The sequence below is a fragment of the Anolis sagrei genome, chromosome 3, assembly GCF_037176765.1.
Source record: "Anolis sagrei isolate rAnoSag1 chromosome 3, rAnoSag1.mat, whole genome shotgun sequence".
NCBI classification, from domain to species: Eukaryota; Metazoa; Chordata; class Lepidosauria; order Squamata; family Dactyloidae; genus Anolis; species Anolis sagrei.
Window position 1 is genome coordinate 59,816,592 of NC_090023.1, and position 12,452 is coordinate 59,829,043.

A 12,452-nucleotide genomic window follows, 5' to 3' on the forward strand; every position below is an offset into this window, starting at 1 on the left:
CTATAATTTAAAGAATCTGATTTATGGTGTGATAGGCTGATTGAGGGCCATCTTCAGAGGTCAAGTATAACAGGCTGAGAGTGCATGGGCTCATGGTAGTCTACACAAAGCAAGGAGTCCATTCACCCTACATGCTGGGTAAGGCTGCTTAACTAGTAGAAGAAAATCTTATATTTTCCAGTAGGGCTCCCTTGAGAAGGGATCACACTATTGATGTCTGTCACAGGATTTTCACACTACACAATTATTGGGCTATATTTTCCATGGCAATATTTTATGGAATCCTGGGATGTGTAGTTTGGTAGTATATATAGAACTCCCAGCCAGAGATCTCTATTGCCTCATTAGACTACCCACACCTGGATTCTATAGGATGTTGCCATAGCAAGTGAAAGTGGAATAAAACCATTTTGCCTAAAAGACCAGCCATACCACTCCATTCAATACGAATCAGACCCAGAAAAATGTAAAATTAATGGTTAAATGGCTGACAGATTCCTCATCTGATTTCTACTTGTTATGACTAATTGTACATTGCTACAGATTAGCAGCAAGAATATGGCTTCTAATCTGGGAAGAATATTCCAACAGAAGTCACTGTTAGTTGTATATGTCAAAGTTATGTAAGCTGTGAGGGAGAAGCATTCCACAGCAAACAATGGGAAATTACCTTTGACATTCACTGACTGGATGTTATTGCAATTCATTTCATAGGGCTTAATAATTACAGTGAGATTTTTAACTAGATGAGGGTATGTATCTCACAATTCAGGTAAGAGGTGGCAAATTGTCTGCCCGAGTCCTAGGAGAGGAACAGCTAGTCATAGCAGACACCTGGCAAGATGGACTGAAAATTGGCATTTTCTAAAGTCTCTTAAGATTGTCTTGTTCAGCGTAGTTTCTGATGTTCAGAATCTCCAAGTTGAATACCTCAGAAAATATTTCAAACCACTCTTTCTGAAACAGTCTACTGGATATTTGAAGCATTTTATCTTTTTTTTTATTTTTTTCCTCATGAGATAACAGAGCATTTAATTTCTCATGATAAATTGTCACTCATTGTTTGAGAAACAAACTTTTATGTGCTGCAACAGCAAAACAGAGTAGAAATAATTTTGAAGGAGTGAAAATACAAACTTCTTCATCTGGAAAACCCATGTGATAACAGGAGTAACAAGTAAATGTTCTAAATAAGAATAAATATCCTGTTTCCACAACCCATCTGCTGCAAACTCATGTAGGAAATCTTTTCAAAAGCTTAAAATAAAAAAGAACAGCCATTTCAGAGATGAGCAATACAGTTATTACTCATAATGTTTTGATTTGCTAATGGGAAACTGGTTGTAAGGCTGTTATATTCACCAGCTGCCATTCTACCTCAGGCAGAACTGTGCTTGACTTTGCATATGTACACCCAGCACCATATGTTGGAAATGGCTTGCTTTGGCCAAACAGATATAATTTAAGCTTAAATCTTCACACCTGTTGGGAAAAAGGATAACTAGAGATAAAGACTTCAATGTCTTACATTATCAATAATACTAAAGTCACCACGAAGGAAGTGTATGCCACACTACATATAAACAAAGAAATGGGGAAAAAACTTTATATTATACTAATTTATAAATTTTATTCTTATCTCATTTGAAATGCAGTGAAAGGTAAATTTCAAAATCCTTATTGCCTTCCTTTATAACAATCCAGTTTTAATACTGTTCCCTAACAATATCAGGAAGATCCAAAATGATTAATTCAACCCCATTTTTTTCAATAGTTTTTTTTATAAAACGATTTGTTTCATAGATCATGTTGATAGTACAGATGCAGAATTTACAGAGCTTTTTATGCAAAGAGAAACACATTATTGGAGGTGTGGGATCCAGATGTGATTATAAACAAAATCAGATTTCTCCATACTGTTGGCTCATTGTGCTGAACAAGGCAGCTTCTTAGAAACAAAGTAGATTGATAAACTACTATTTCTTGCAACCCTAATTTCCTAAAACCTGTGTGTGTGTGTGTGTTTGTAGAAATTATGTTCTTGGTGTGGGAAAATCATAAAGGATTATAGAGCCAATCCCCTGACAATGTAAGAAGCTACACTAAAGAGAGCTGCAAAGGAGCTTGATAGTACCATAAATGCTGAGGAATGGGAAACATCCTTGGAGAATCACAAGTATACTAGACTCTTGCCCCTCCTATCTTATTATTAAATAGGCCAAAGGAGGACTTGCAGAGTCAGTTTGGAAAGTGATTAATGCCTCCTTTGAACTAAGAAGGCCCCCAACACACCTGAAAGAAGCTGTTGTAATACCTTTTCTGGAAAAAAAATTCCTGGCTCCTACCATAGGTGAGTTTTAACTTTCATTTTTGGAAGACTTGTGTTGCCTTTTCAACTCCAAGGGTTTCTGGATGAGACAGATTCTCTAGATTTATTTCAGTCTGGTTTCAGATCTAGTTAATGGACAGAGATAGCTTTGGTCACCTTGGTGAATGAGTAATGCAGTGGATTAGATGGACAGAGGTCCCTATTGATTCTCTTGGACCTCTCAGTGGCTTCCAGTATCACTGAACATGATACCCCCCTGAGTTATCTTTCTGGGATGAGGCTTGTTTCTAATTTTTCCTGGAGGGGTGCTTTCAGAGGGTGGTGCTGATGGATTCCAGATCCATTCCTTGGTCATTGGCCTGTGGAGTCTGTCAGGAGTCCATCTTGCCCCCTTTACTATGTAATATATGCATGACATCACAGAGAAAAGGCTAAAGGCTTGAGATCAAATGTCACTAGCATGCTGAGGCTATCCAGCTCTATCACTCATTTTCAACTAACTCCAAGAAAGCTAGTGCTGTGCTAACTGGTGCCTAGAAGCTGTGATAGACTAGATGGGGGGAGGGGGTGGAAAACAAGTTGAAGCATAAGCCTGGTCATCTGAAATACAGATTAGAAATAGGGAGTCATCTTGTGTTATATGGAGTTACATTCTCTCTGAAAACACAGGTTCACTATTTGGAGATACTCCTGGATTCAGTTCCAAGCCTGGAGGTCCAGGTTTCAGCAGTTGCCAATAATGTTTTTGTACACTTATACATAGTGCTTCAATTGGACCTGGCCATGGTGCTTTAGTTACATCTCATTTGGATTTCTCCAATGCACTCTATGTGGGGCTGCCTTTGAAAGGTGTTCAGAAACTTCAGTTGGCCCAAAGAGCCAGATTGTTAACTAGGGCTGGTTATAAGGAGGACACAATTGTCTTGTTCCAACCCCTACAGTCTGCTGTCAGGCACAATTCAAAGTTCTGGTTTTAGTCTATAAAGTCTGGAACTCATTGCCCAGTGAGATTAGGAAAGCCCCTACTTTAGAAACCTTTAAAAAGAATCTCAAGACCTGGCTCTGCCGTTGCACTTTTGGAGACTAGTCACATAATCTTATGCTATCGCTCCCTCAACATTCCTGCCCTAAGAGTACACCCCCTCCCCCCACCTGTACAAAGGTTTATTTATTTCCCTGTCTCTCTATGAGTTCTCCTTTACAAATAGTTCTGCCCCTTTACCTCACCCTGAGTTTTTAAATCATTTTATGTACATGTGGCCCGCTCATTGTCATTATGTTTGGTTTACAGTTTTTTATGTTTTGTGTTTATTGTTTATATGCTTATATGTTTTATGCTGTAATGTTATGTTGTTTATTTTATTGCAATTTGTATCTCATTGTATTGTAATTTGTTGTTTAGGCTTGGCCTCAGGTAAGCTGCTCCAAGTCCCCGTTGGGAAGATGGTGGCGGGGTATAAATAAAGATTATTATTAATAATAATAATAATAATAATAATAATAATTTTTATTGCTGGGGTCAATGTTATCTAAAAAGCCATATCTCCCTCTATGAGCCATCAGAGCTTTAAGATCATGAGACAAATAGAAGGGCCTCTCCAGATGTTCTTAGAGCTCTAATGCTTGTCAGGTTTATTTGCTGAGAAGAAGAAAAAAGGCATTCTCACTGGCTGTTCCCAGACTTTGGAACACTTTCCTCAGGGGGGCCAGGATGACCCATTTCGATCTTCTTCCATTGGCAGGTCAAAACATTTTTTTTGCAATTTGGCTTTTGCAAAGTCACTAGAGTTGAGCTTTCAACTCTGTTTGTTTGAAATGATTTTATTAAAGCTTTGTAAAGGTTTTAAGTCTTCTAATGCATTTCTAAATAGTTAATGTTTAAATATATAAATGGTTTCATAGAATCTTAGAATCATAGAATCAAAGAGTTGGAAGAGACCTCATGAGCCATCCAGTCCAACCCCCTGCCAAGAAGCAGGAATATTGCATTCAAATCACCCCTGACAGATGGCCATCCAGCCTTTGTTTAAAAGCTTCCAAAGAAGGAGCCTCCACCACACTCCGGGGCAGAGAGTTCCACTGCTGAACGGCTCTCACAGTCAGGAAGTTCTTCCTCGTGTTCAGATGGAATCTCCTTTCTTGTAGTTTGAAGCCATTGTTCAAACTACAAGAAAGGAGATTCCATCTGAACACGAGGAAGAACTTCCTGACTGTTAGAGCCGTTCAGCAGTGGAACTCTCTGCCCCAGAGTGTTTAATTTATACTTTTATTTTAGCTTTATATTTTTAAAATTTATATTGTTTTAAGTGTGTGGTTAACTGCCTTGAACCCCATTATCAGAAGAGAGCTGGAATATAAGATAACAACAACAACAATATGTCTTATATTAGTCATTATTAACTTCAGTTCTAATAGATCTGTTCAAAGTATAACTAGTTTTGGATCTCATCCTTAAAAACAAGCAATTGGCCTTTGCCCAATATCCCACATTTTAAAACATACACCACAACTGATGATGTTACAGACAGCAATCTAATTTTTCCAAATAATCAAAATATTTGGATAGTCAATCATTAAAATAAATGAGGATATCTATTCACACAAAACACACACAGAAAAAAATTGAAGATACAAAATATTTGTATGAATAGAAATATTACACAATACAGATCCATCTGATAATCAAGGGACAGATACAAAGCAAAAATCATTTCTTGCATACATTTCCCTGTTAAATACATAGTAATTAATAACTACAAAACAGTCGAACATGGTTACGAAATGAAAGATGAAGAACTGTGTGAAGCCATGCTAAAATGGATAGAAGGATGGTTACTTACCAACAGGGCGAGCTGGAGACATTACAATGATGTGGTGAGAACGTAATGAAATCAAAGGAAAAAAAAGAAATTTTTGTCAGAATGCATGATGTGTAATGCTATGTTCAACTGTGGATACTCAGTTGAAAATTAAATCAACACATGTCACCTTGAGTTAAATGCTTCTATTCAGGCTAGTTATTAAAACTATTTTGTTGGAGATAAGTACTGTACAGCATTTGAAAAAGATGTCTCGAATCAATCATCTGAATAACACCTTTCATAGGTTCATATGCCACCGTCAAATGTCATTGCTAATGCTTGAGTGAAGTAAAGTAGCTTTATATATTAGGGAAGACATTCAGACCTCAATGAATACATCATCTAAACCCACAGACTGGCAAATGCCAATCCAATAAAAAGAAGCATCACTGTCCGATTTAAATACCAATTAAGTTTAAAGCATGGCTGGTCAGTACTGTGGTGGAGTTTAGAGAAACCCAAGGCATCATTTCCCCACATTTTGGTAATAGACACACAAGCCCATGCCACATCCCTTTTCCAATCATCGACAAAAGGTGATAAAAATACAAAAAAGAACTCAGAATGACCATTAACGATGAATCTCCCAAATTGCTGCTTTCACTTTCTTTTTAAAATATGGAATGATCGACAGGTTGTTTCTGTTTCACTTCAATACAAAGATTGAAAGCAGTTGCTGCAACAAGTGATTTTATTCTAGCAAGAGTCTGTCAGTACAGACTGAAGTGAGGGGAACGTGATCCTGTCACTCCTGCTTTTACTCAATGCATTTTAAGGAACAAGGCTACACATAAATTTCCCTGTAGGACTTTTTTCTTCAGTAGGTTAAATGTTGCAGAAAAGAAAGATACTTTTAGTTTTAATATACTGTACTTCTGTTTCCTTTTTCCCCATTTAATTGTGTTCGTTAAGGAACAATATATATTTCAGAATATTTTACGTTTTCTAGTTTTTCATACTAAAAAAACCCCTTTTCCACTGTGATCAATCCATCAACAAATGCTGTTCTCGATAACTGCTACTCCACTTTAGTAGACTACAAAGACAGGAAGTTACACAATGAATATCAGATGTCATTGTGCCCCGATGGCAAAAATGGTAATGTAAAGTTTTTAACCCACTTTCTAACATAAACCTGTGAAGTGGTTTTCAACAACTGCATAGGAAATTCACCAGTATACAACCAGCAGTTAAGAAAGGACATTTTTCAGACCAAAGGCTTTTGAAATTAATTTATCTTTACCACAGGCTTTATCCCAGATAATTCTAAAAGAACCATTAATCTAATTTAGTTTGCTTTCTCCATCTGTGGACAGATCATTTAAGGAAGATTATAACTGAACAGCATTCTAGCAAAGTATGTATCTCTCAGGCAGAAACTGACACTGTCCACTCCTGCTACAAATACACTTGTAGATATGTCAAATGATCTTCAGGTCCACATATGTCATTTTCTATTTAATTTAACAAATCCTGTGGATGTGTTTTAGCCTCAGGAAAGAGTAGATGCTGCGCAGTTACATGGGCAGTGGAGAGATGGGCTGAAGTTCTGTCTGTCTTAATTTGGATTTGAGCAAATAAATGAATTCTCACTGCAAAACCTTCAAAAGATCATTCACATTCTCAACCTGTTTTTGGTTGCTGTTATTTTCTTCCAATTACTCGTAGGAATGTTCTTAACTGGATAGCCTGAGCCTATACATGCTTTCTAGGAGAGAGGCCTTATAGAATTCATGGATTCACACCATAGCAATTTCAATGATACACAGCATGAGATTTGATTGATACAGTTCTACTGACATTATGTTTTTTAATATATATATATAAAAACTATGTCAGACCTTTATGACATTAGGTAAAAATGTTTTTTTTAATACAAAAAGCCCCACAAAAACAAATCTGATATAATAGTCGGAGTATGAGTGTTTTACCTAGGAGTAATTTTACATAGGAGTAATTCTGAAATGAACAGAATTTTCTTCTGACAACACATATTTAGGATCACTCTTGCGTATTTACTGATCTTAATAATTTAAGAGCGGAAACTTAATCTTATACATTCTTTGAAAAGTTCTCAAGTTTTAATTTTTCAATGTTTTCCATTTTTACTTTTGAGACCCCATAACCTAAGTAAGTATAAAAAGAATTATATTCTGGATCTCAAAAATTATTTTTCAATTGTTTTTCAATTGCAATTGTTTTTCAGGAAAAGAGAAAGCTTTCTGCTGATCCTGCAGACACATAAAGTTATTTTCCTTTGGTAATATGCATATTAGAAGATATTCTTCTATATTACATGTCCCACCCATTGGGTTCAATACTAAGATTAAAGAAAATGGAGAGTGGGCTTTTGTTTCATAGAAAATTACAGCACAACCAGTAATTTCCTGCAGGCTCAGGACGACCAATTAAAGGAACCCCTGCCCAATGTTACTGTCTTCCTCTTTTGTCTGTTTTGTTACTGTAAGCTGCTCCAAGTCCTGCTTGGAGAGGGGTGGCAGATAAAGATTATTATTACCACCACCACCACCACCATCATCATCATCTTTGGGCAGATCTTGTGAAAATGTGTAAGTTTGTATCTCTCATACTAAGCAGTAATTGTTAAGACATTTTCTGTTACTACAGAATTGTACAATTCCAACATTTTAAAATAATAATAAATGAAGCAATACTGAGGACAAGTAAAATATGCATGCTGGCTTTACTTGAGTCTTTCTCTGACTTTCAGCAAAAGTATGTAGAATTGAGTGGAAGGAAAAAAGCTGCCACCAAACACATGTCACTGATACAGCTGATGAGATGCATATGGGGTTCCCAATCACACCCAAAAAGCCATGCTTATGGGGCACACCAAGAAAAAAAAGACTGGTGAAGACAATTTGAAAGGTATTGGCTGGATACTCTTTCCATACGACCATACAGCTTGCATATGAAACTGGCATTGCATCATGTAATAATACCCATGGGGACTCATATGCAAGGGGTGTGAGAGACAGGTTTATTTACTTATATATTTAATTTATTTATTTCTGTCTCGCTTTTCTCGGAAGGGGACTCAAAGCTGCTTACAACCTATAAAATCAGTCAGTTGCAGTCACAAAGACAACACAAATACCCACACAACAATGAGCAAATTACAACATTTAAAACATTAGGAAAAATTCCAATTTCCCACAACAAAAGACAAAAAAAACTAATAATACAAACATATTAAAAATACAATTTCAAAGCCATACAATATTCTATTCCTTTAGGCTGTAAGAAACACTTAAATCTTATAAATGGCCAGAGATTGAGCACAGCGACCAGTTTTCCCATTTTTCCCATTGTGTTAAGTGTAGGAATATTATTTGTACCAATGATTTGTGCTATAAATGAAGTTGTAAGGAAAGTTGAAGATTATACGTGATGAGTGCTATTCTTTCTGCAAAAATAGGGGAGGCAGCAGTACGATGCTTTCTCCTCAAATATAACCCTTGTTTTTGCATTTCTCAAAACGAAAGTACAAAATGAAAATGTACTCAATAAAGGCAAAATGTATGTGAACTTGTTTCACAGACTGATGAAAATTTATGTAGTACAAGTGTTAATAGTACTCTGAAGTGAGTCTTAACAGTAACATTTAGGCAGCTAGATTATCAGAGAACCTCTTTCTCTCTCTCTATGTCCAGACAACTCTTCACCTTCTCCATCTCTTATTAAGTTCTGAGCTTTACTTTTTTCCCCCTTTCTCAGGCAGAAAATTCATCAGATTAAATTAAACTGTGGCTATGTATTAAATGTATTAAATGATGGAAATGAAAGCTAGTGTCTTAGGTCACTTCACCTCTGTTTTAATAAACCAATCTGCCCAGGCTTTGATCATCGGCCTTAATGCGTGCAAAAGAGAAATGAACACCGATAAAGCTAAATTTTCATTAACCTTTCACAGTTTTGCTGAACTTTTGGTACTTTCTGATGGAATGGGAAAAAATAAAATCCATTTGCTATCCATTGAAATAAATATCTGGTTCTATATAGACACACAATTATAGTATAATATGTGTTTCTTATAAACACTTACAGAAACAGTAGCATTTTCAGAGTGAACTTACATCACTCCCCATCTTAATATGGCTGTCAGGTTTCAAGATAACTGTGCTCCATCTCTGGCCATTTATAAGGTTTGATTGATTTTATTAGTAAGTAATAGCACTACCACACAGAGTCAGAGTTGAAAGGTGCATCTTTCAAAGAGGGATACAAGAAGCAGGAAAATGAATGAACTAGACTAACTTCTGTCCCTCAAAGTAATTTGTTAGAGACTTCTTGAATAAATATTTTATCTACAATAAATTCAATGAAGGGTCTCTTTTGACTTCACAAAGACTTTTTCTGTCACCATCAACCCTCAACATAGCCCTACAGAACTTTGGGCTACTTCAGCCAGGCAGCTTATGTGCCAGGAAAAGAATAATTCAGTTTAAGGGGAGAGCAAGTGGAATAGGTGTTTTCTGTATTATTTTGAATTATAACTCACTTTCTGTACTTTGAGCTATAATTTTTTCAGATACTTCCTCCTAGTGTACACACACACATTCACACACACAAAAGACATACATAGGCTTTGTCATAATACTTCTGTTCTGTCATTCAGCCCTTATTTCAGAAGTATTATTAGGGAAAAGGGAGATTTCTGGTAAAACAAACACCAGAGAGGCTATAACTTCCAACTGCAGCTCACCATTCAACATTTTCCATCCACTGAATGTAATTTTAGATCTTCTAGAGCTTTAGATCTTCTAGAGCTCCCTAAATTATTGCATCTCATTTAAAAACATTCTTCTCTCCCCTACTCTCTATTTTTTTTATTTCTATGTGTGAAAGCCCAAGAGGCAAAACCTTTCATTGGCATGTTCACTGGACAGTAATGATAAAAAGTGTATATTACATGATCAGCAATAAAAACCGTGGAAACACCAGACAGCAAAACAAAAACAAAATATAATTAATCAATAACAAGTATTGGTTTTAAAGTAAAACTGATCTAAACCAAAATAAATTTGGTTAGTGCAGATGGTGATTGAGAACACATTTCTATTCAAATCTCCTTCTCCAATAGATTTTGTGATTTGTGATTATATTTTTAATGCCATCTCTTACATTAAAAAATGAAGTGCTTGGAGTTCCCATTTTCATGATTATAATAGAGGTAGTTATTTGGTAGAGTGCATGTTTTGCATAGAAAAATCCATACTCAATCCCTGGAATGTTCACTAAGAGAGCTTTGATATTGTGGGCTGAAAAATCTTCTGCTGAAACTCTTTAATTTAATATGCTATTTAATATCTACATGAAACTCCTGGGACAGGTCATCCTGAGTTTTGGAGTATGGTGCCACCTCTACGCAGATGACACCCAACTCCACTACTCATTTCCACCAGATTCCAAGAAAGCCCCTCGGATACTGGACCAGTGCCTGGCTGCTGTGGTGACCTGGATGAGGAAGAACAAGCTGAGGATCAATTCTGACAAGACAGAGGTCCTCCAGGTCAGTCACTCAGCTGACCGGGGTATTGGGTGGCAACCTGTGTTAGATGGGGTTGCACTCCCTCTGAAATCACAGGTCCACAGTTTGGGGGTCCTCCTGGACTCAGCACTGACACTTGATGCGCAGGTGTCGGCGGTGGCCGGGAGGGCCTTCGCACAACTAAAACTCGTGCACCAACTGCGACCTTACCTCATGAAGTCTGACTTGACCATGATGATCCATGCCTTAGTTACCTCTAGACTGGATTACTGTAATGCTCTCTATGTGGGGCTACCCTTGAAGACGGCCAGGAAATTACAACTTGCCAAACATTCGGCAGCCAGATTAATAACTGGGGCAACATATAGTGAGTGATCAACCCCCCTGTTTAAGGGGCTCCACTGACTGCCGTTTATTTTCCGGTCCCAATCCATGGTGAAGGTTATCATCTACAAAGCCCTAAACGGTTTGGGACCCGCCTACCTTCATGACCATATCTCCCTCAATTAACCATCTCGGGCCCTCCGATCCTCTCGGGAGGCCCTGCTCTCACCACTGCCAGTGTCACAAGCTCTCTTGGTAAGTACAAGGGAGAGAGCCTTTTCTGCCATAGCCCCCCGACTCTGGAACTCACTGCCTGGAGAAATTAGGAAAGCTCCTTCTCTAGAAGTTTTTAAGAAGATCCTTAAAACCTGGCTCTTCCACTGTGCCTTTGATTAGTAGGTATACAATTTCACATGACTGTTTAGCTTAAAGTTCTGTCATTGGAGTAGATAACCCCTGCCATAATGAGCAGTACTCCGCATATTACCTGCTTCTCTCTTTTATCTTGTCTGAGTTTTAATTAGTTTTAATTAGTTTGTTTTTTTAATCATTACATGTAGCCCGCCCATTATCTCTGTGCCTATGTCTATTGTAATTCTTATATTGTTATGTATTCACATGTTTTATGTAATTATGATGTTGTTTATTGTTTGCATTTTTGGTTGTGTTTCGGTTTTCTTATTGTAATTGTTGTTCGGGCCTGGCCCCATGTAAGCCGCTCCAAGTCCTCATTGGGGAGATGGTGGCGAGGTATAAATAAAGATTATTATTATTATTATTATTATTATTATTACTAAAGATGCTCTTTATCTTCATCCCCTGGATGTAAGAGCTCCTTATATCATAAGCTATAATTTTCAAACAACTAATGATTGAACTAATGTCAGCAGAATGAAACTGAAAGAAAAGGAAGACAAGTATATCAGGTAAGGTAAGGTTTTCCCCTGACATTAAGTCTAGTCATGTCCGACTCTGGGAGTTGGTGCTCATCTCCATTTCTAAGCCAACTAGCTGGCATTGTCCATAGATACCTCCAAGGTCATGTGGCCGGCATGACTGCATGGAGCGCCATTACCTTCCCACTGGAGCAGCACTTACTGATCTACTAACATTTGCATGTTTTCAAATTGCTAGGTTGGCAGAAGCTGGGGCTAACCATGGGAGCTCATGCCTCTCCCCAGATTTGAACCTGCAACCTCTTGGTCAACAAGTTAAAGCAGCTCAGTGCTTTAACCCACTGTGCCACTGGGGGGGGGGGTGCAGTATATAGCTATTCTAAAATTATATAGACTAAAATAGTTATTTATTTATTTACGCTATTTATACCCCACATTTCTCAGCCATATGATGACTCAAGGTGACTCAAGGTGGGTTACAAGCCAATAAAACATGTAATCTCTGGTGTCATCCTGTTAAAATCAATTTC

At 37.3% G+C, this 12,452-nt stretch overlaps 1 protein-coding gene across 14 annotated transcripts in view; it reads right to left on the reverse strand.

The window, feature by feature from the left end:
• Positions 1-12,452, reverse strand: part of ROBO2 (roundabout guidance receptor 2) — a 1,336,704-nt gene that overhangs the window by 149,029 nt on the left and 1,175,223 nt on the right. For 9 of the 14 annotated variants that reach the window (XM_060770531.2, XM_060770529.2, XM_060770527.2 and 6 more), the window contains one exon: positions 5,170-5,181. The exons of the other annotated variants lie outside the window; for them this stretch is intronic. In XM_060770531.2, coding sequence (XP_060626514.2) covers positions 5,170-5,181 — 12 coding nt within the window. The remainder of the gene's footprint in view (positions 1-5,169; positions 5,182-12,452) is intronic. 14 annotated transcript variants of the gene reach the window in all.